This window comes from Osmia lignaria, unplaced genomic scaffold, assembly GCF_051020975.1.
Source record: "Osmia lignaria lignaria isolate PbOS001 unplaced genomic scaffold, iyOsmLign1 scaffold0006, whole genome shotgun sequence".
Lineage (NCBI taxonomy): Eukaryota > Metazoa > Arthropoda > Insecta > Hymenoptera > Megachilidae > Osmia > Osmia lignaria.
The window spans coordinates 4,902,336-4,924,354 of record NW_027478163.1 but is presented as its reverse complement, the minus strand read 5'-3'; the positions used below and the strand labels follow the sequence as shown (position 1 = coordinate 4,924,354).

The 22,019-nt window shown below is 41.7% G+C and overlaps 1 protein-coding gene across 1 annotated transcript; it reads left to right on the top strand.

The window, feature by feature from the left end:
• Positions 1-890: 890 nt before the first annotated feature.
• LOC143306279 (uncharacterized) lies at positions 891-4,862 on the top strand. Its single transcript, XM_076693049.1, has one exon. It carries the CDS (start codon positions 891-893, stop codon positions 4,860-4,862), a length of 3,972 nt encoding a protein of 1,323 aa, XP_076549164.1.
• Positions 4,863-22,019: the final 17,157 nt, after the last annotated feature.

Sequence of the window (22,019 nt, the reverse complement as noted above, 5' to 3'; positions counted from 1 at the left end):
ATCACCGATTATCTGATGTGGAGAGGCTGCATTACTTGAGGTCAAGCCTCCAAGGGGAGTCGCTACGCGCCATCTCCAATCTGCCGGCGATAGGAGAATCCTTCCCAATTGCTTGGAAGAATTTAAAGCAACGCTTTGAGAACAAGAGGATCATAGTACAATCTCTGCTTGACAAGCTCTGTGCGACACCACCAGTGCAACAGAAGAGCGCAATGGTTCTCCACAACGTGGCGGCCAATTTGCGCGATTTCAACACCTCGTTGCGCGCTCTTGCTTCAACCGACGAGTTGTGGAATTGCACACTCATCCATCACATCTCTCGTAGTCTTGACAAGACTACGCGAGAGGCTTGGGAAACCAGCCTAGGAAACTCTGAAGAATTTCCGAAGCCAGAGCAACTGGAGGCGTTCCTCACGACCAAGGCACGGGCTCTAGAAAGGGTTGAAACGCCAACGGCCAAAAATCAGCCTGCTCAACCTCAGGCAAAGGCGAAACCAACAGGTCAACGACCTGCCTTGACAACGTCACAGGCTAACACCACCACAAGAGCAGCCGCACACGCCTATCCGTGCGACTGTTGTCAGGCCGACCACTTCATTGTGTCATGCACAAAGTTCAGGTCGATGCCTGTACCAGAAAGACGAAGTCTAGTGGACAAACTGTCTCTGTGCAGAAATTGTTGCGGCCGTCACACCACTGCGAATTGCAAGTCTGAACACCGTTGCAAACAGTGTGGACGGCCTCATCACACAATTCTACACCTGGCTGCAACGCAGCCACAGACCACAGCCAAGCCTGCGGCAACACAAGAGAATCCGACAACGTCGTCCTCTTCAACACAAACACAATAAAGTGTAGGTGCAGTCGTCAAGCACTCAAGCACGATTTCAATGGGTCAACGATCCAGTACAACCGCCAACACAAACGATCAACGATCAAGCTCGCTTGCGACGCAAGCCGAGCTAACGCTGTTAGCAACAGCACATGCACAAGTCATCACCTCATCCACGACCTACAACGCAAGGCTGCTCGTCGACTCCGGATCGGAGCTCAGTTTCGTTTCTGAAGATCTCGTCGAACAGCTAGGACTTCAACGCACTCAATCTTCAATCTCCATCACTGGCATTGGTGGCAAGAAATCAACACAAACTCGAGGTATTGTATCACTACATTTACAATCTCTTTACAATACCTCATCGATCTCAATACAAACTCATGTGTTACGCACTCTAACCACAATTTTGCCGTCTTCTGAGGCACCCCACCAAGACTGGCCACATCTCAATCGTCTCAAGTTGGCAGATCCTGAGTTTTACAAACCACGACCCATCGACGTCATCATCGGTGCCGACAATTATGGACGAATTATAAAATCAAATGTAATTAAAGGTTCGCCATCAATGCCAGTCGCCCAGCTCTCAATATTCGGATGGCTCGTTATTGGACCAGCAAGGAGGCGTCAAGCTCGTGCTTATTCATCATTTAATGCATCAATCCCTCAAGACAGCGACGCTGCTCTGAGAGAACTGCTGACGAAATTCTGGATTCAAGAGGAGCTTCCAACGGAAAACACATCTCAACTCACACCGGACGAACAAGAGTGTGAAGATCACTTTCGTGCAACGCACAGCCGTGATTCTACTGGGCGATACGTGGTGCGTATTCCTCTCAAAACAAATACTAAAGTCTTGGGTACCTCTTACAGCACAGCTCGCTCCTGCCTGCGACGCACGCTCAGCAAGCTCACTCGAAATCCTGAGTACCGTGAGCAATATCAGCGATTCATGATGGAGTACGAGGACCTCGGTCACATGAAGAAGGCTTCTTCAATCTCGCCCAACGACTCTTCAATTTACTATCTTCCACATCACGGAGTTTTCAAGCCTGGCAGTGAAACAACAAAGCTGCGGGTCGTCTTCAATGGCTCAAGTCCAACAACAACTGGACTTTCTGTCAACGACATCATGCACACTGGTGCGAATCTCCTGCTCAACATCAACGACGTTTTGCTGTGGATTCGCCATCACAAATGCATATTCGCCACGGACATCACAAAGATGTATCGTCAAGTACGAGTACATGAAGACGATTGGAATCTCCAACGGATACTCTGGATAGATGAGGAATCAAATGAAGTCCCATACACACTGACAACAGTCACCTACGGTACCAAAGCTGCACCATTTCTAGCTGTCAGAGCCCTGTTGCAACTTGCAGAGGACGAAGGTCAACGCTACCCACTGGCAGTACCATCAATCAAATATGCAAGGTATGTCGACGACATATTTGGTGGTGCAGATTCTCTTGATTCGTTAATTGAAATTGCTTCACAATTAACTGACTTGTGCAACGCAGGCGGTTTCCCTCTTGCAAAGTGGCACTCAAACGAAGCCTCTCTGCTTGAAACCATCGTGCCTTGCAATAATTCTCAAGGTACATCAATCTCACTAGACGACTGCAATACCAAAATACTCGGATTGCGATGGAACACTGTCAACGATAGTTTCACATTCACTACTAAATCTCACCACAATCTCAATTTTACAAAACGCCTTGTATTATCTGAAGTAGCACAGATATTTGATCCGCTTGGCTTTTTGTCACCAGTCATTATTCGAGCGAAGGTACTCCTGCAAGAATTATGGCTTCTCAATCTCAAATGGGATGATCCACTGCCATCCCATGTTACTATACGATGGATTGCGATCAGAGAAGATCTCACAAGTCTGGCCAGACTCTCAATACCAAGGTGGTTCAACACCTACAACAATTCTACAGTGGAATTACATGGCTTCTCTGACGCTTCACAACTCGCCATGGCAGCAGTAATTTACATTACTGTTTTTTCGCCGTCCACAGATCACAAGGTGACGTCACTGGTGTGCTCCAAGACAAAGGTCGCACCTCTCAAAAGGCTTACAATTCCCCGACTCGAGCTCACAGCTGCGCTGATACTTGCAAAATTACTGAAATACGTTCAAGCTAATCTCAAACTCAACATTGCTACAATTCACCTGTGGACGGATTCTCAAGTAACACTTACATGGATCAAATCTCACGCATCACGATGGAAAGATTACGTCAGGAATCGTGTAACACAAATTCAAGAACTAACGCAAACTGCAACTTGGGTGCACGTTCCTGGCACATCAAATCCTGCTGATTGCGCTTCAAGAGGATTGACTACAACTCAGCTTGAACAACACGAGCTATGGTGGAGGGGACCACCGTGGCTTTTACAATCTCAAGAATCATGGCCTGTACAACGCAACGCATCTGACGACACTTGCCTGCAGGAGTGTCGCCCAGGAATCTCTCACGTGTTAACGTGCCAAAAAATCGATTATCACTGGGACTTGATTCACAAATATTCATCTTTGCAAAAACTTTTTCATGTTACCTCAGTTTGTTACAGGTTCATCTCCAAACTGAGAAAGACAACTGCTTCAACGAGGCTCTCGAACACACCAGCTGATTTGGAAAGGGCCAAAATCTTCTGGATCAAGGCCACACAATCAGCATACTTCTCACACGAGCTCAAGATGATGGTCAACAACCAAACGTTACCATCGTCCCACGCCTTCAATCGACTCACGGCCTTCATCGACGATCAAGGGGTTATTCGAGTTGGAGGAAGACTCAGCAACGCTCAGTTAACCTATGAAGGTAAACACCCTGCAATCCTTCCACGTCACTCACGTCTGTCCGAATTGATTGTAGATCACTCCCACAAAGCAACGCTTCATGGAGGGACACAACTCACACTCGCTCACATCAGACAGACTTACTGGATCATCGGTGGACGAGCTCCAGTCAAATCTCACATTCTGCGGTGTGTTGTGTGTGCTCGGCAGAGGGGGATCCGTGCCCATCAACTGATGGGCCAACTACCTCTCTCTCGGGTTACACCCTCACACCCATTCTCACACACCGGCGTAGACTACGCCGGTCCCATCGCACTCAAGACGTGGAAGGGGCGAGGTGCGAAAACACAAAAGGGCTGGATCTGTGTTTTCGTTTGCATGACAACGTCTGCTGTTCATCTGGAAATGGTTACCGACTATTCAACGGATGGATTCGTTGCCACGTACCGACGGTTCGCTGCAAGAAGAGGCATTCCACATACAATCTACTCCGACTGCGGAACAAACTTCATCGGAGCAGATTCAGCATTGAAATCAATGTTCGTCGAGGGCACTCAAGACAATCAACGATTGGCCAAGCTGTTCGTCGACGACCATACAACTTGGAGTTTCAATCCACCTGCTGCACCGCACATGGGAGGAAAGTGGGAGGCAGTGGTCAAGTCTGTCAAATACCATCTCAGACGCACGGTGAGTGACACTTTACTCACCTTTGAAGAATACTATACTCTTCTAAATCAGATTGAAGCAACGCTTAATTCACGACCACTGGAGCCTCTCACGGACGACCCTGACGATCTCTCAGTGCTAACACCAGCTCATTTCCTAATCGGAAGAGCAATCTCAACGCTGCCTGAGCCATCTGTTGAACAGGCCAACATCTCACCGAGAGCCAGGTGGCATCTCATACAACAAAAATTACAACAATTCTGGAAGCGCTGGTCAACTCAACATCTCCAACGGATGCAATCAATCTCTAAGTGGCATCACCCTTCCAACAACATCCACGTTGGATCTCTGGTGCTGCTTACAGACGAGCGCTTCCCACCATGCAAGTGGCCTCTTGCTCGAGTGCTCGCAGTTCACCCTGGACCAGATGGACTGACGAGGGTCGTCACGATCAAGACGGCCACCTCAACTCTAACTCGGCCAATTGCAAAGTTGGCTCTACTACCAGTAGAGGATCAGGATTCATCACCATCTTCTACGAGCTGCTGATGGCGGGCGGAATGTTCGAAAATGTAATTTCTACCGCCTGCACGCGGACCGCGGCAGCACTTAGCAGCGCGACCGGCAGCCACCTTGGATGCCGGTCACGCCGACCAATCAGGGAGCGTTACGTCAGCAAAAAGAAGCCAACGGTTCTTGCTGCGACGAAGCCGGTTGATCGGCCATTATTGTTCTGGTTAGCATACTACCAACACGTGCGAACACAGTTTTCTCGAAAGGCAAATTTCTCAAGCTCAATCTCAGAATCTAGTACTGCAAGTTAACCGCGTGTGAAGTGCCAACGGCCACCGCGAGCTCGCGATTAGCTTTGACGTACGCAAATCCACGTGATTAATATAATTACGTGGTGCCACGTGCTACGCTAACACGTGGTCCTATACAGCGCAAGCACAATCTCGAATCCACCGCGACGCGTGTGCGAATAGCTCGATCAACGATCATTGTACCCTCGTGCAACGCACAATTTTCTGTAAATAGTGTACATACTGAGTGTCTGTAAATACATTGTTTTTTGTGCAAACTCAAGTACATAATTTTCCCGTCTCACTGCCGATCCTACAACCGAACCGGTCTCGTACAATCTCAAACTCGAACGCCGACTTTTGAACAATTCTCTATAAAAAACGTCTCTTAACATTTTGCCATAGCTCGCTTCGTTTCCGAGATATTTGCAGATTCAGCTCAAAGGGACTGGCCTGACGGACATATTTCGAGATATTTCTTCTTCTTGTTGTTCTTCCTCTGCACAGCTAAGCTGGAAGTGGCATTTGCAGCTCGCAATAGTGCAGAGTTATCTCAAAGAAAGGGGCCACGGTGTTTCTGTATCTCTATTATGTTGGTGCGGGTTCGGAACTTTTAAATATCTTGATATATCTCGAGAACTACGCATCTGATCAAAAAATATCATAGAACATAAAAAGTAGGAAACTTAATTCTCTACAAAAAAGGTCTCTTAACATTTTGCCATAGCTCGCTTCGTTTCCGAGATATTTGCAGATTTATCTCAAGGGAAGGGGCCTGACGGACATATTTCGAGATATTTCTTCTTCTTGTTGTTCTTCTTCTGCACAGCTAAGCTGGAAGTGGCATTTGCGGCTCGCACTAGTGCAGAGTTATCTCAAAGAAAGGGGCCACGGTGTTTCTGTATCTCTATTATGTTGGTGCGGCTTCGGAACTTTTAAATATCTCGATACATCTCGAAAGCTACGCTTCTGATCAAAAAATATCATAGAACCTAAATTGTAGGAAACATAATTCTCTACAAAAAAGGTCTCTTAATATTTTGCCATAGCTCGCTTCGTTTCCGAGATATTTGCAGATATATCTCAAGGGAAGGGGCCTGACGGACATATTTCGAGATATTTCTTCTTCTTGTTGTTCTTCTTCTGCACAGCTAAGCTGGAAGTGGCATTTGCGGCTTGCACTAGTGCAGAGTTATCTCAGAGAAAGGGGCCACGGTGTTTCTGTATCCCTATTATGTTGGTGCGGCTTCGGAACTTTTAAATATCTCGATACATCTCGAAAACTACGCTTCTGATCAAAAAATATCATAGAACCTAAATTGTAGGAAACATAATTCTCTATAAAAAACGTCTCTTAACATTTTGCCATAGCTCGCTTCGTTTCCGAGATATTTGCAGATTCAGCTCAAAGGAACTGGCCTGACGGACATATTTCGAGATATTTCTTCTTCTTATTGTTCTTCTTCTGCACAGCTAAGCTGGAAGTGGCATTTGCGGCTCGCACTAGTGCAGAGTTATCTCAAAGAAAGGCGCCACGGTGTTTCTGTATCTCTATTATGTTGGTGCGGCTTCGGAACTTTTAAATATCTCGATATATCTCGAAAACTACGCTTCTGATCAAAAAATATCATAGAGCGTAAATTGTAGGAAACATTATTCTCTACAAAAAAGGTCTCTTAACATTTTGCCATAGCTCGCTTCGTTTCCGAGATATTTGCAGATTCATCTCAAGGGAAGGGGTCTGACGGACATATTTCGAGATATTTCTTCTTCTTGTTGTTCTTCTTCTGCACAGCTAAGCTCGAAGCGGCATTGGCAGCTCGCAATAGTGCAGAGTTATCTCAAAGAAAGAGGCCACGGTGTTTCTGTACCTCTATTATGTTGGTGCAGCTTCGGAACTTTTAAATATCTTGATATATCTCGAGAACTACGCATCTGATCAAAAAATATCATACTACATAAAAAGTAGGAAACTTAATTCTCTACAAGAAAGGTCTCTTAACATTTTGCCATAGCTCGCTTCGTTTCCGAGATATTTGCAGATTTATCTCAAAGGAACTGGCCTGACGGACATATTTCGAGATATTTCTTCTTCTTGTTGTTCTTCCTCTGCACAGCTAAGCTGGAAGTGGCATTTGCAGCTCGCAATAGTGCAGAGTTATCTCAAAGAAAGGGGCAACGGTGTTTCTGTATCTCTATTATGTTGGTGCGGGTTCGGAACTTTTAAATATCTCGATATATCTCGAAAACTACGCTTCTGATCAAAAAATATCATAGAACATAAATTGTAGGAAACATAATTCTCTACAAAAAAGGTCTCTTAACATTTTGCCATAGCTCGCTTCGTTTCCGAGATATTTGCAGATATATCTCAAGGGAAGGGGCCTGACGGACATATTTCGAGATATTTCTTCTTCTTGTTGTTCTTCTTCTGCACAGCTAAGCTGGAAGTGGCATTTGCGGCTTGCACTAGTGCAGAGTTATCTCAAAGAAAGGGGCCACGGTGTTTCTGTATCCCTATTATGTTGGTGCGGCTTCGGAACTTTTAAATATCTCGATATATCTCGAAAACTACGCTTCTGATCAAAAAATATCATAGAACATAAATTGTAGGAAACATAATTCTCTATAAAAAACGTCTGTTAACATTTTGCCATAGCTCGCTTCGTTTCCGAGATATTTGCAGATTCAGCTCAAAGGGACTGGCCTGACGGACATATTTCGAGATATTTCTTCTTCTTGTTGTTCTTCCTCTGCACAGCTAAGCTGGAAGTGGCATTTGCAGCTCGCAATAGTGCAGAGTTATCTCAAAGAAAGGGGCCACGATGTTTCTGTATCTCTATTATGTTGGTGCGGGTTCGGAACTTTTAAATATCTTGATATATCTCGAGAACTACGCATCTGATCAAAAAATCTCATAGAACATAAAAAGTAGGAAACTTAATTCTCTACAAAAAAGGTCTCTTAACATTTTGCCATAGCTCGCTTCGTTTCCGAGATATTTGCAGATATATCTCAAGGGAAGGGGCCTGACGGACATATTTCGAGATATTTCTTCTTCTTGTTATTCTTCTTCTGCACAGCTAAGCTGGAAGTGGCATTTACAGCTCGCAATAGTGCAGAGTTATCTCAAAGAAAGGGGCCACGGTGTTTCTGTATCTCTATTATGTTGCTGCGGCTTCGGAACTTTTAAATATCTTGATATATCTCGAGAACTACGCATCTGATCAAAAAATATCATAGAACATAAAAAGTAGCAAACTTAATTCTCTACAAAAAAGGTCTCTTAACATTTTGCCATAGCTCGCTTCGTTTCCGAGATATTTGCAGATTTATCTCAAGGGAAGGGGCCTGACGGACATATTTCGAGGTATTTCTTCTTCTTGTTGTTCTTCTTCTGCACAGCTAAGCTGGAAGTGGCATTTGCGGCTCGCACTAGTGCAGAGTTATCTCAAAGAAAGGGGCCACGGTGTTTCTGTATCCCTATTATGTTGGTGCGGCTTCGGAACTTTTAAATATCTCGATATATCTCGAGAACTACGCTTCTGATCAAAAAATATCATAGAACATAAATTGTAGGAAACGTAATTCTCTACAAAAAACGTCTCTTAACATTTTGCCATAGCTCGCTTCGTTTCCGAGATATTTGCAGATTCAGCTCAAAGGAACTGGCCTGACGGACATATTTCGAGATATTTCTTCTTCTTGTTGTTCTTCCTCTGCACAGCTAAGCTGGAAGTGGCATTTCCAGCTCGCAATAGAGCAGAGTTATCTCAAAGAAAGGGGCCACGGTGTTTCTGTATCTCTATTATGTTGGTGCGGCTTCGGAACTTTTAAATATCTGGATATATCTCGAGAACTACGCATCTGATCAAAAAATATCATAGAACAGAAAAAGTAGGAAACTTAATTCTCTACAAAAAAGGTCTCTTAACATTTTGCCATAGCTCGCTTTGTTTCCGAGATATTTGCAGATTTATCTCAAGGGAAGGGGCCTGACGGACATATTGCGAGATATTTCTTCTTCTTGTTGTTCTTCTTCTGCACAGCTAAGCTGGAAGTGGCATTTGCGGCTCGCACTAGTGCAGAGTTATCTCAAAGAAAGGGGCCACGGTGTTTCTGTATCCCTATTATGTTGGTGCGGCTTCGGAACTTTTAAATATCTCGATATATCTCGAGAACTACGCTTCTGATCAAAAAATATCATAGAACATAAATTGTAGGAAACGTAATTCTCTACAAAAAACGTCTCTTAACATTTTGCCATAGCTCGCTTCGTTTCCGAGATATTTGCAGATTCAGCTCAAAGGAACTGGCCTGACGGACATATTTCGAGATATTTCTTCTTCTTGTTGTTCTTCCTCTGCACAGCTAAGCTGGAAGTGGCATTTGCAGCTCGCAATAGTGCAGAGTTATCTCAAAGAAAGGGGCCACGGTGTTTCTGTATCTCTATTATGTTGGTGCGGGTTCGGAACTTTCAAATATCTTGATATATCTCGAGAACTACGCATCTGATCAAAAAATATCATAGAACATAAAAAGTAGGAAACTTAATTCTCTACAAAAAAGGTCTCTTCACATTTTGCCATAGCTCGCTTCGTTTCCGAGATATTTGCAGATTTATCTCAAGGGAAGGGGCCTGACGGACATATTTCGAGATATTTCTTCTTCTTGTTGTTCTTCTTCTGCACAGCTAAGCTGGAAGTGGCATTTGCGGCTCGCACTAGTGCAGAGTTATCTCAAAGAAAGGGGCCACGGTGTTTCTGTATCTCTATTATGTTGGTGCGGCTTCGGAACTTTTAAATATCTCGATATATCTCGAAAACTACGCTTCTGATCAAAAAATATCATAGAACATAAATTGTAGGAAACATAATTCTCTACAAAAAAGGTCTCTTAACATTTTGCCATAGCTCGCTTCGTTTCCGAGATATTTGCAGATATATCTCAAGGGAAGGGGCCTGACGGACATATTTCGAGATATTTCTTCTTCTTGTTGTTCTTCTTCTGCACAGCTAAGCTGGAAGTGGCATTTGCGGCTCGCACTAGTGCAGAGTTATCTCAAAGAAAGGGGCCACGGTGTTTCTGTATCCCTATTATGTTGGTGCGGCTTCGGAACTTTTAAATATCTCGATATATCTCGAAAACTACACTTCTGATCAAAAAATATCATAGAACATAAATTGTAGGAAACATAATTCTCTATAAAAAACGTCTCTTAACATTTTGCCATAGCTCGCTTCGTTTCCGAGATATTTGCAGATTCAGCTCAAAGGGACTGGCCTGACGGACATATTTCGAGATATTTCTTCTTCTTGTTGTTCTTCCTCTGCACAGCTAAGCTGGAAGTGGCATTTGCAGCTCGCAATAGTGCAGAGTTATCTCAAAGAAAGGGGCCACGGTGTTTCTGTATCTCTATTATGTTGGTGCGGGTTCGGAACTTTTAAATATCTTGATATATCTCGAGAACTACGCATCTGATCAAAAAATATCATAGAACATAAAAAGTAGGAAACTTAATTCTCTACAAAAAAGGTTTCTTAACATTTTGCCATAGCTCGCTTCGTTTCCGAGATATTTGCAGGTTTATCTCAAGGGAAGGGGCCTGACGGACATATTTCGAGATATTTCTTCTTCTTGTTGTTCTTCTTCTGCACAGCTAAGCTGGAAGTGGCATTTGCGGCTCGCACTAGTGCAGAGTTATCTCAAAGAAAGGGGCCACGGTGTTTCTGTATCTCTATTATGTTGGTGCGGCTTCGGAACTTTTAAATATCTCGATATATCTCGAAAACTACGCTTCTGATCAAAAAATATCATAGAGCTTAAATTGTAGGAAACATTATTCTCTACAAAAAAGGTCTCTTAACATTTTGCCATAGCTCGCTTCGTTTCCGAGATATTTGCAGATTCATCTCAAGGGAAGGGGTCTGACGGACATATTTCGAGATATTTCTTCTTCTTGTTGTTCTTCTTCTGCACAGCTAAGCTCGAAGCGGCATTTGCAGCTCGCAATAGTGCAGAGTTATCTCAAAGAAAGAGGCCACGGTGTTTCTGTACCTCTATTATGTTGGTGCAGCTTCGGAACTTTTAAATATCTTGATATATCTCGAGAACTACGCATCTGATCAAAAAATATCATACTACATAAAAAGTAGGAAACTTAATTCTCTACAAGAAAGGTCTCTAAACATTTTGTCATAGCTCACTTCGTTTCCGAGATATTTGCAGATTTATCTCAAGGGAAGGGGCCTGACGGACATATTTCGAGATATTTCTTCTTCTTGTTGTTCTTCTTCTGCACAGCTAAGCTGGAAGTGGCATTTGCAGCTCGCAATAGTGCAGAGTTATCTCAAAGAAAGGGGCCACGGTGTTTCTGTATCTCTATTATGTTGGTGCGGCTTCGGAACTTTTAAATATCTCGATATATCTCGAAAACTACGCTTCTGATCAAAAAATATCATAGAACATAAATTGTAGGAAAGATAATTCTCTACAAAAAAGGTCTCTTAACATTTTGCCATAGCTCGCTTCGTTTCCGAGATATTTGCAGATTCAGCTCAAAGGAACGGGCCTGACGGACATATTTCGAGATACTTCTTCTTCTTGTTGTTCTTCCTCTGCACAGCTAAGCTGGAAGTGGCATTTGCAGCTCGCAATAGTGCAGAGTTATCTCAAAGAAAGGGGCCACGGTGTTTCTGTATCTCTATTATGTTGGTGCGGCTTCGGAACTTTTAAATATCTTGATATATCTCGAGAACTACGCATCTGATCAAAAAATATCATAGAACATAAAAAGTAGGAAACTTAATTCTCTACAAAAAAGGTCTCTTAACATTTTGCCATAGCTCGCTTCGTTTCCGAGATATTTGCAGAATTATCTCAAGGGAAGGGGCCTGACGGACATATTTCGAGATATTTCTTCTTCTTGTTGTTCTTCTTCTGCACAGCTAAGCTGGAAGTGGCATTTGCGGCTCTCACTAGTGCAGAGTTATCTCAAAGAAAGGGACCACGGTGTTTCTGTATCTCTATTATGTTGGTGCGGCTTCGGAACTTTTAAATATCTTGATATATCTCGAGAACTACGCATCTGATCAAAAAATATCATAGAACATGAAAAGTAGGAAACTTAATTCTCTACAAAAAAGGTCTCTTAACATTTTGCCATAGCTCGCTTCGTTTCCGAGATATTTGCAGATTTATCTGAAGGGAAGGGGCCTAACGGACATATTTCGAGATATTTCTTCTTCTTGTTGTTCTTCTTCTGCACAGCTAAGCTGGAAGTGGCATTTACAGCTCGCAATAGTGCAGAGTTATCTCAAAGACAGGGGCCACGGTGTTTCTGTATCTCTATTATGTTGGTGCGGCTTCGGAACTTTTAAATATCTTGATATATCTCGAGAACTACGCATCTGATCAAAAAATATCATAGAACATAAAAAGTAGGAAACTTAATTCTCTACAAAAAAGGTCTCTTAACATTTTGCCATAGCTCGCTTCGTTTCCGAGATATTTGCAGATTTATCTCAAGGGAAGGGGCCTGACGGACATATTTCGAGATATTTCTTCTTCTTGTTGTTCTTCTTCTGCACAGCTGAGCTGGAAGTGGCATTTGCAGGTCGCAATAGTGCAGAGTTATCTCAAAGAAAGGGGCCACGGTGTTTCTGTATCTCTATTATGTTGGTGCGGCTTCGGAACTTTTAAATATCTCGATATATCTCGAGAACTACGCATCTGATCAAAAAATATCATAGAACCTGAAAAGTAGGAAACTTAATTCTCTACAAAAAAGGTCTCTTAACATTTTGCCATAGCTCGCTTCGTTTCCGAGATATTTGCAGATTTATCTGAAGGGAAGGGGCCTAACGGACATATTTCGAGATATTTCTTCTTCTTGTTGTTCTTCTTCTGCACAGCTAAACTGGAAGTGGCATTTCCAGCTCGCAATAGTGCAGAGTTATCTCAAAGAAAGGGGCCACGGTGTTTCTGTATCTCTATTATGTTGGTGCGGCTTCGGAACTTTTAAATATCTTGATATATCTCGAGAACTACGCATCTGATCAAAAAATATCATAGAACATAAAAAGTAGGAAACTTAATTCTCTACAAAAAAGGTCTCTTAACATTTTGCCATAGCTCGCTTCGTTTCCGAGATATTTGCAGATTTATCTCAAGGGAAGGGGCCTGACGGACATATTTCGAGATATTTCTTCTTCTTGTTGTTCTTCTTCTGCACAGCTGAGCTGGAAGTGGCATTTGCAGGTCGCAATAGTGCAGAGTTATCTCAAAGAAAGGGGCCACGGTGTTTCTGTATCTCTATTATGTTGGTGCGGCTTCGGAACTTTTAAATATCTCGATATATCTCGAAAACTACGCTTCTGATCAAAAAATATCATAGAACATAAATTGTAGGAAACATAATTCTCTACAAAAAAGGTCTCTTAACATTTTGCCATAGCTCGCTTCGTTTCCGAGATATTTGCAGATTTATCTCAAGGGAAGGGGCCTGACGGACATATTTCCAGATATTTCTTCTTCTTGTTGTTCTTCTTCTGCACAGCTAAGCTGGAAGTGGCATTTGCGGCTCGCACTAGTGCAGAGTTATCTCAAAGAAAGGGGCCACGGTGTTTCTGTATCTCTATTATGTTGGTGCGGCTTCGGAACTTTTAAATATCTCGATATATCTCGAAAACTACGCTTCTGATCAAAAAATATCATAGAACATAAATTGTAGGAAACATAATTCTCTACAAAAAACGTATCTTAACATTTTGCCATAGCTCGCTTCGTTTCCGAGATATTTGCAGATTCAGCTCAAAGGAACGGGCCTGACGGACATATTTCGAGATACTTCTTCTTCTTGTTGTTCTTCCTCTGCACAGCTAAGCTGGAAGTGGCATTTGCAGCTCGCAATAGTGCAGAGTTATCTCAAAGAAAGGGGCCACGGTGTTTCTGTATCTCTATTATGTTGGTGCGGCTTCGGAACTTTTAAATATCTTGATATATACTCGAGAACTACGCATCTGATCAAAAAATATCATAGAACATAAAAAGTGGGAAACTTAATTCTCTACAAAAAAGGTCTCTTAACATTTTGCCATAGCTCGCTTCGTTTCCGAGATATTTGCAGATTTATCTCAAGGGAAGGGGCCTGACGGACATATTTCGAGATATTTCTTCTTCTTGTTGTTCTTCTTCTGCACAGCTGAGCTGGAAGTGGCATTTGCAGGTCGCAATAGTGCAGAGTTATCTCAAAGAAAGGGGCCACGGTGTTTCTGTATCTCTATTATGTTGGTGCGGCTTCGGAACTTTTAAATATCTCGATATATCTCGAAAACTACGCTTCTGATCAAAAAATATCATAGAACATAAATTGTAGGAAACATAATTCTCTACAAAAAAGGTCTCTTAACATTTAGCCATAGCTCGCTTCGTTTCCGAGATATTTGCAGATATATCTCAAGGGAAGGGGCCTGACGGACATATTTCCAGATATTTCTTCTTCTTGTTGTCCTTCTTCTGCACAGCTAAGCTGGAAGTGGCATTTACAGCTCGCAATAGTGCAGAGTTATCTCAAAGAAAGGGGCCACGGTGTTTCTGTATCTCTATTATGTTGGTGCGGTTTCGGAACTTTTAAATATCTTGATATATCTCGAGAACTACGCATCTGATCAAAAAATATCATAGAACCTGAAAAGTAGGAAACTTAATTCTCTACAAAAAAGGTCTCTTAACATTTTGCCATAGCTCGCTTCGTTTCCGAGATATTTGCAGATTTATCTGAAGGGAAGGGGCCTAACGGGCATATTTCGAGATATTTCTTCTTCTTGTTGTTCTTCTTCTGCACAGCTAAACTGGAAGTGGCATTTCCAGCTCGCAATAGTGCAGAGTTATCTCAAAGAAAGGGGCCACGGTGTTTCTGTATCTCTATTATGTTGGTGCGGCTTCGGAACTTTTAAATATCTTGATATATCTCGAGAACTACGCATCTGATCAAAAAATATCATAGAACATAAAAAGTAGGAAACTTAATTCTCTACAAAAAAGGTCTCTTAACATTTTGCCATAGCTCGCTTCGTTTCCGAGATATTTGCAGATTTATCTCAAGGGAAGGGGCCTGACGGACATATTTCGAGATATTTCTTCTTCTTGTTGTTCTTCTTCTGCACAGCTGAGCTGGAAGTGGCATTTGCAGGTCGCAATAGTGCAGATTTATCTCAAAGAAAGGGGCCACGGTGTTTCTGTATCTCTATTATGTTGGTGCGGCTTCGGAACTTTTAAATATCTCGATATATCTCGAAAACTACGCTTCTGATCAAAAAATATCATAGAACATAAATTGTAGGAAACATAATTCTCTACAAAAAAGGTCTCTTAACATTTTGCCATAGCTCGCTTCGTTTCCGAGATATTTGCAGATTTATCTCAAGGGAAGGGGCCTGACGGACATATTTCGAGATATTTCTTCTTCTTGTTGTTCTTCTTGTGCACAGCTAAGCTGGAAGTGGCATTTGCGGCTCGCACTAGTGCAGAGTTATCTCAAAGAAAGGGGCCACGGTGTTTCTGTATCTCTATTATGTTGGTGCGGCTTCGGAACTTTTAAATATCTCGATATATCTCGAAAACTACGCTTCTGATCAAAAAATATCATAGAACATAAATTGTAGGAAACATAATTCTCTACAAAAAACGTATCTTAACATTTTGCCATAGCTCGCTTCGTTTCCGAGATATTTGCAGATTCAGCTCAAAGGAACGGGCCTGACGGACATATTTCGAGATACTTCTTCTTCTTGTTGTTCTTCCTCTGCACAGCTAAGCTGGAAGTGGCATTTGCAGCTCGCAATAGTGCAGAGTTATCTCAAAGAAAGGGGCCACGGTGTTTCTGTATCTCTATTATGTTGGTGCGGCTTCGGAACTTTTAAATATCTTGATATATACTCGAGAACTACGCATCTGATCAAAAAATATCATAGAACATAAAAAGTAGGAAACTTAATTCTCTACAAAAAAGGTCTCTTAACATTTTGCCATAGCTCGCTTCGTTTCCGAGATATTTGCAGATTTATCTCAAGGGAAGGGGCCTGACGGACATATTTCGAGATATTTCTTCTTCTTGTTGTTCTTCTTCTGCACAGCTGAGCTGGAAGTGGCATTTGCAGGTCGCAATAGTGCAGAGTTATCTCAAAGAAAGGGGCCACGGTGTTTCTGTATCTCTATTATGTTGGTGCGGCTTCGGAACTTTTAAATATCTCGATATATCTCGAAAACTACGCTTCTGATCAAAAAATATCATAGAACATAAATTGTAGGAAACATAATTCTCTACAAAAAAGGTCTCTTAACATTTAGCCATAGCTCGCTTCGTTTCCGAGATATTTGCAGATATATCTCAAGGGAAGGGGCCTGACGGACATATTTCGAGATATTTCTTCTTCTTGTTGTTCTTCTTCTGCACAGCTAAGCTGGAAGTGGCATTTACAGCTCGCAATAGTGCAGAGTTATCTCAAAGAAAGGGGCCACGGTGTTTCTGTATCTCTATTATGTTGGTGCGGTTTCGGAACTTTTAAATATCTTGATATATCTCGAGAACTACGCATCTGATCAAAAAATATCATAGAACCTGAAAAGTAGGAAACTTAATTCTCTACAAAAAAGGTCTCTTAACATTTTGCCATAGCTCGCTTCGTTTCCGAGATATTTGCAGATTTATCTGAAGGGAAGGGGCCTAACGGGCATATTTCGAGATATTTCTTCTTCTTGTTGTTCTTCTTCTGCACAGCTAAACTGGAAGTGGCATTTCCAGCTCGCAATAGTGCAGAGTTATCTCAAAGAAAGGGGCCACGGTGTTTCTGTATCTCTATTATGTTGGTGCGGCTTCGGAACTTTTAAATATCTTGATATATCTCGAGAACTACGCATCTGATCAAAAAATATCATAGAACATAAAAAGTAGGAAACTTAATTCTCTACAAAAAAGGTCTCTTAACATTTTGCCATAGCTCGCTTCGTTTCCGAGATATTTGCAGATTTATCTCAAGGGAAGGGGCCTGACGGACATATTTCGAGATATTTCTTCTTCTTGTTGTTCTTCTTCTGCACAGCTGAGCTGGAAGTGGCATTTGCAGGTCGCAATAGTGCAGAGTTATCTCAAAGAAAGGGGCCACGGTGTTTCTGTATCTCTATTATGTTGGTGCGGCTTCGGAACTTTTAAATATCTCGATATATCTCGAAAACTACGCTTCTGATCAAAAAATATCATAGAACATAAATTGTAGGAAACATAATTCTCTACAAAAAAGATCTCTTAACATTTTGCCATAGCTCGCTTCGTTTCCGAGATATTTGCAGATTTATCTCAAGGGAAGGGGCCTGACGGACATATTTCGAGATATTTCTTCTTCTTGTTGTTCTTCTTCTGCACAGCTAAGCTGGAAGTGGCATTTACAGCTCGCAATAGTGCAGAGTTATCTCAAAGAAAGGGGCCACGGTGTTTCTGTATCTCTATTATGTTGGTGCGGCTTCGGAACTTTTAAATATCTTGATATATCTCGAGAACTACGCATCTGATCAAAAAATATCATAGAACCTGAAAAGTAGGATACTTAATTCTCTACAAAAAAGGTCTCTTAACATTTTGCCATAGCTCGCTTCGTTTCCGAGATATTTGCAGATTTATCTCAAGGGAAGGGGCCTGACGGATATATTTCGAGATATTTCTTCTTCTTGTTGTTCTTCTTCTGCACAGCTGAGCTGGAAGTGGCATTTGCAGGTCGCAATAGTGCAGAGTTATCTCAAAGAAAGGGGCCACGGTGTTTCTGTATCTCTATTATGTTGGTGCGGCTTCGGAACTTTTAAATATCTTGATATATCTCGAGAACTACGCATCTGATCAAAAAATATCATAGAACATGAAAAGTAGGAAACCTAATTCTCTACAAAAAAGGTCTCTTAACATTTTGCCATAGCTCGCTTCGTTTCCGAGATATTTGCAGATTTATCTGAAGGGAAGGGGCCTAACGGACATATTTCGAGATATTTCTTCTTCTTGTTGTTCTTCTTCTGCACAGCTAAACTGGAAGTGGCATTTCCAGCTCGCAATAGTGCAGAGTTATCTCAAAGAAAGGGGCCACGGTGTTTCTGTATCTCTATTATGTTGGTGCGGCTTCGGAACTTTTAAATATCTTGATATATCTCGAGAACTACGCATCTGATCAAAAAATATCATAGAACATAAAAAGTAGCAAACTTAATACTCTACAAAAAAGGTCTCTTAACATTTTGCCATAGCTCGCTTCGTTTCCGAGATATTTGCAGATATATCTCAAGGGAAGGGGCCTGACGGACATATTTCGAGATATTTCTTCTTCTTGTTGTTCTTCTTCTGCACAGCTGAGCTGGAAGTGGCATTTGCAGGTCGCAATAGTGCAGAGTTATCTCAAAGAAAGGGGCCACGGTGTTTCTGTATCTCTATTATGTTGGTGCGGCTTCGGAACTTTTAAATATCTCGATATATCTCGAAAACTACGCTTCTGATCAAAAAATATCATAGAACATAAATTGTAGGAAACATAATTCTCTACAAAAAAGGTCTCTTACCATTTTGCCATAGCTCGCTTCGTTTCCGAGATATTTGCAGATTTATCTCAAGGGAAGGGGCCTGACGGACATATTTCGAGATATTTCTTCTTCTTGTTGTTCTTCTTCTGCACAGCTGAGCTGGAAGTGGCATTTGCAGGTCGCAATAGTGCAGAGTTATCTCAAAGAAAGGGGCCACGGTGTTTCTGTATCTCTATTATGTTGGTGCGGCTTCGGAACTTTTAAATATCTCGATATATCTCGAAAACTACGCTTCTGATCAAAAAATATCATAGAACATAAATTGTAGGAAACATAATTCTCTACAAAAAAGATCTCTTAACATTTTGCCATAGCTCGCTTCGTTTCCGAGATATTTGCAGATTTATCTCAAGGGAAGGGGCCTGACGGACATATTTCGAGATATTTCTTCTTCTTGTTGTTCTTCTTCTGCACAGCTAAGCTGGAAGTGGCATTTACAGCTCGCAATAGTGCAGAGTTATCTCAAAGAAAGGGGCCACGGTGTTTCTGTATCTCTATTATGTTGGTGCGGCTTCGGAACTTTTAAATATCTTGATATATCTCGAGAACTACGCATCTGATCAAAAAATATCATAGAACCTGAAAAGTAGGAAACTTAATTCTCTACAAAAAAGGTCTCTTAACATTTTGCCATAGCTCGCTTCGTTTCCGAGATATTTGCAGATTTATCTTAAGGGAAGGGGCCTGACGGACATATTTCGAGATATTTCTTCTTCTTGTTGTTCTTCTGCACAGCTAAGCTGGAAGTGGCATTTGCAGCTCGCACTAGTGCAGAGTTATCTCAAAGAAAGGGGCCACGGTGTTTCTGTATCTCTATTATGTTGGTGCGGCTTCGGAACTTTTAAATATCTCGATATATCTCGAAAACTACGCTTCTGATCAAAAAATATCATAGAACATAAATTGTAGGAAACATAATTCTCTACAAAAAAGGTCTCTTAACATTTAGCCATAGCCCGCTTCGTTTCCGAGATATTTGCAGATATATCTCAAGGGAAGGGGCCTGACGGACATATTTCGAGATATTTCTTCTTCTTGTTGTTCTTCTTCTGCACAGCTAAGCTGGAAGTGGCATTTACAGCTCGCAATAGTGCAGAGTTATCTCAAAGAAAGGGGCCACGGTGTTTCTGTATCTCTATTATGTTGGTGCGGTTTCGGAACTTTTAAATATCTTGATATATCTCGAGAACTACGCATCTGATCAAAAAATATCATAGAACCTGAAAAGTAGGAAACTTAATTCTCTACAAAAAAGGTCTCTTAACATTTTGCCATAGCTCGCTTCGTTTCCGAGATATTTGCAGATTTATCTGAAGGGAAGGGGCCTAACGGGCATATTTCGAGATATTTCTTCTTCTTGTTGTTCTTCTTCTGCACAGCTAAACTGGAAGTGGCATTTGCAGGTCGCAATAGTGCAGAGTTATCTCAAAGAAAGGGGCCACGGTGTTTCTGTATCTCTATTATGTTGGTGCGGCTTCGGAACTTTTAAATATCTCGATATATCTCGAAAACTACGCTTCTGATCAAAAAATATCATAGAACATAAATTGTAGGAAACATAATTCTCTACAAAAAAGATCTCTTAACATTTTGCCATAGCTCGCTTCGTTTCCGAGATATTTGCAGATTTATCTCAAGGGAAGGGGCCTGACGGACATATTTCGAGATATTTCTTCTTCTTGTTGTTCTTCTTCTGCACAGCTAAGCTGGAAGTGGCATTTACAGCTCGCAATAGTGCAGAGTTATCTCAAAGAAAGGGGCCACGGTGTTTCTGTATCTCTATTATGTTGGTGCGGCTTCGGAACTTTTAAATATCTTGATATATCTCGAGAACTACGCATCTGATCAAAAAATATCATAGAACCTGAAAAGTAGGAAACTTAATTCTCTACAAAAAAGGTCTCTTAACATTTTGCCATAGCTCGCTTCGTTTCCGAGATATTTGCAGATTTATCTCAAGGGAAGGGGCCTGACGGATATATTTCGAGATATTTCTTCTTCTTGTTGTTCTTCTTCTGCACAGCTGAGCTGGAAGTGGCATTTGCAGGTCGCAATAGTGCAGAGTTATCTCAAAGAAAGGGGCCACGGTGTTTCTGTATCTCTATTATGTTGGTGCGGCTTCGGAACTTTTAAATATCTTGATATATCTCGAGAACTACGCATCTGATCAAAAAATATCATAGAACATGAAAAGTAGGAAACCTAATTCTCTACAAAAAAGGTCTCTTAACATTTTGCCATAGCTCGCTTCGTTTCCGAGATATTTGCAGATTTATCTGAAGGGAAGGGGCCTAACGGACATATTTCGAGATATTTCTTCTTCTTGTTGTTCTTCTTCTGCACAGCTAAACTGGAAGTGGCATTTCCAGCTCGCAATAGTGCAGAGTTATCTCAAAGAAAGGGGCCACGGTGTTTCTGTATCTCTATTATGTTGGTGCGGCTTCGGAACTTTTAAATATCTTGATATATCTCGAGAACTACGCATCTGATCAAAAAATATCATAGAACATAAAAAGTAGCAAACTTAATACTCTACAAAAAAGGTCTCTTAACATTTTGCCATAGCTCGCTTCGTTTCCGAGATATTTGCAGATACATCTCAAGGGAAGGGGCCTGACGGACATATTTCGAGATATTTCTTCTTCTTGTTGTTCTTCTTCTGCACAGCTAAGCTGGAAGTGGCATTTGCAGCTCGCAATAGTGCAGAGTTATCTCAAAGAAAGAGGCCACGGAGTTTCTGTATCTCTATTATGTTGGTGCGGCTTCGGAACTTTTAAATATCTTGATATATCTCGAGAACTACGCATCTGATCAAAAAATATCATAGAACATAAAAAGTAGGAAACTTAATTCTCTACAAATAAAGTCTCTTAACATTTTGCCATAGCTCGCTTCGTTTCCGAGATATTTGCAGATTTATCTCAAGGGAAGGGGCCTGACGGACATATTTCGAGATATTTCTTCTTCTTGTTGTTCTTCTTCTGCACAGCTAAGCTGGAAGTGGCATTTGCAGCTCGCAATAGTGCAGAGTTATCTCAAAGAAAGGGGCCACGGTGTTTCTGTATCTCTATTATGTTGGTGCGGCTTCGGAACTTTTAAGTATCTTGATATATCTCGAGAACTACGCATCTGATCAAAAAATATCATAGAACATACATTGTAGGAAACATAATTCTCTACAAAAAAGGTCTGTTAACATTTTGCCATAGCTCGCTTCGTTTCCGAGATATTTGCAGATACATCTCAAGGGAAGGGGCCTGACGGACATATTTCGAGATATTTCTTC

Excerpts from the sequence above, each read along its gene's own strand:
- LOC143306279 (XM_076693049.1), top strand. The coding sequence starts at position 891 with ATGGGTCAACGATCCAGTACAACCGCCAACACAAACGATCAACGATCA.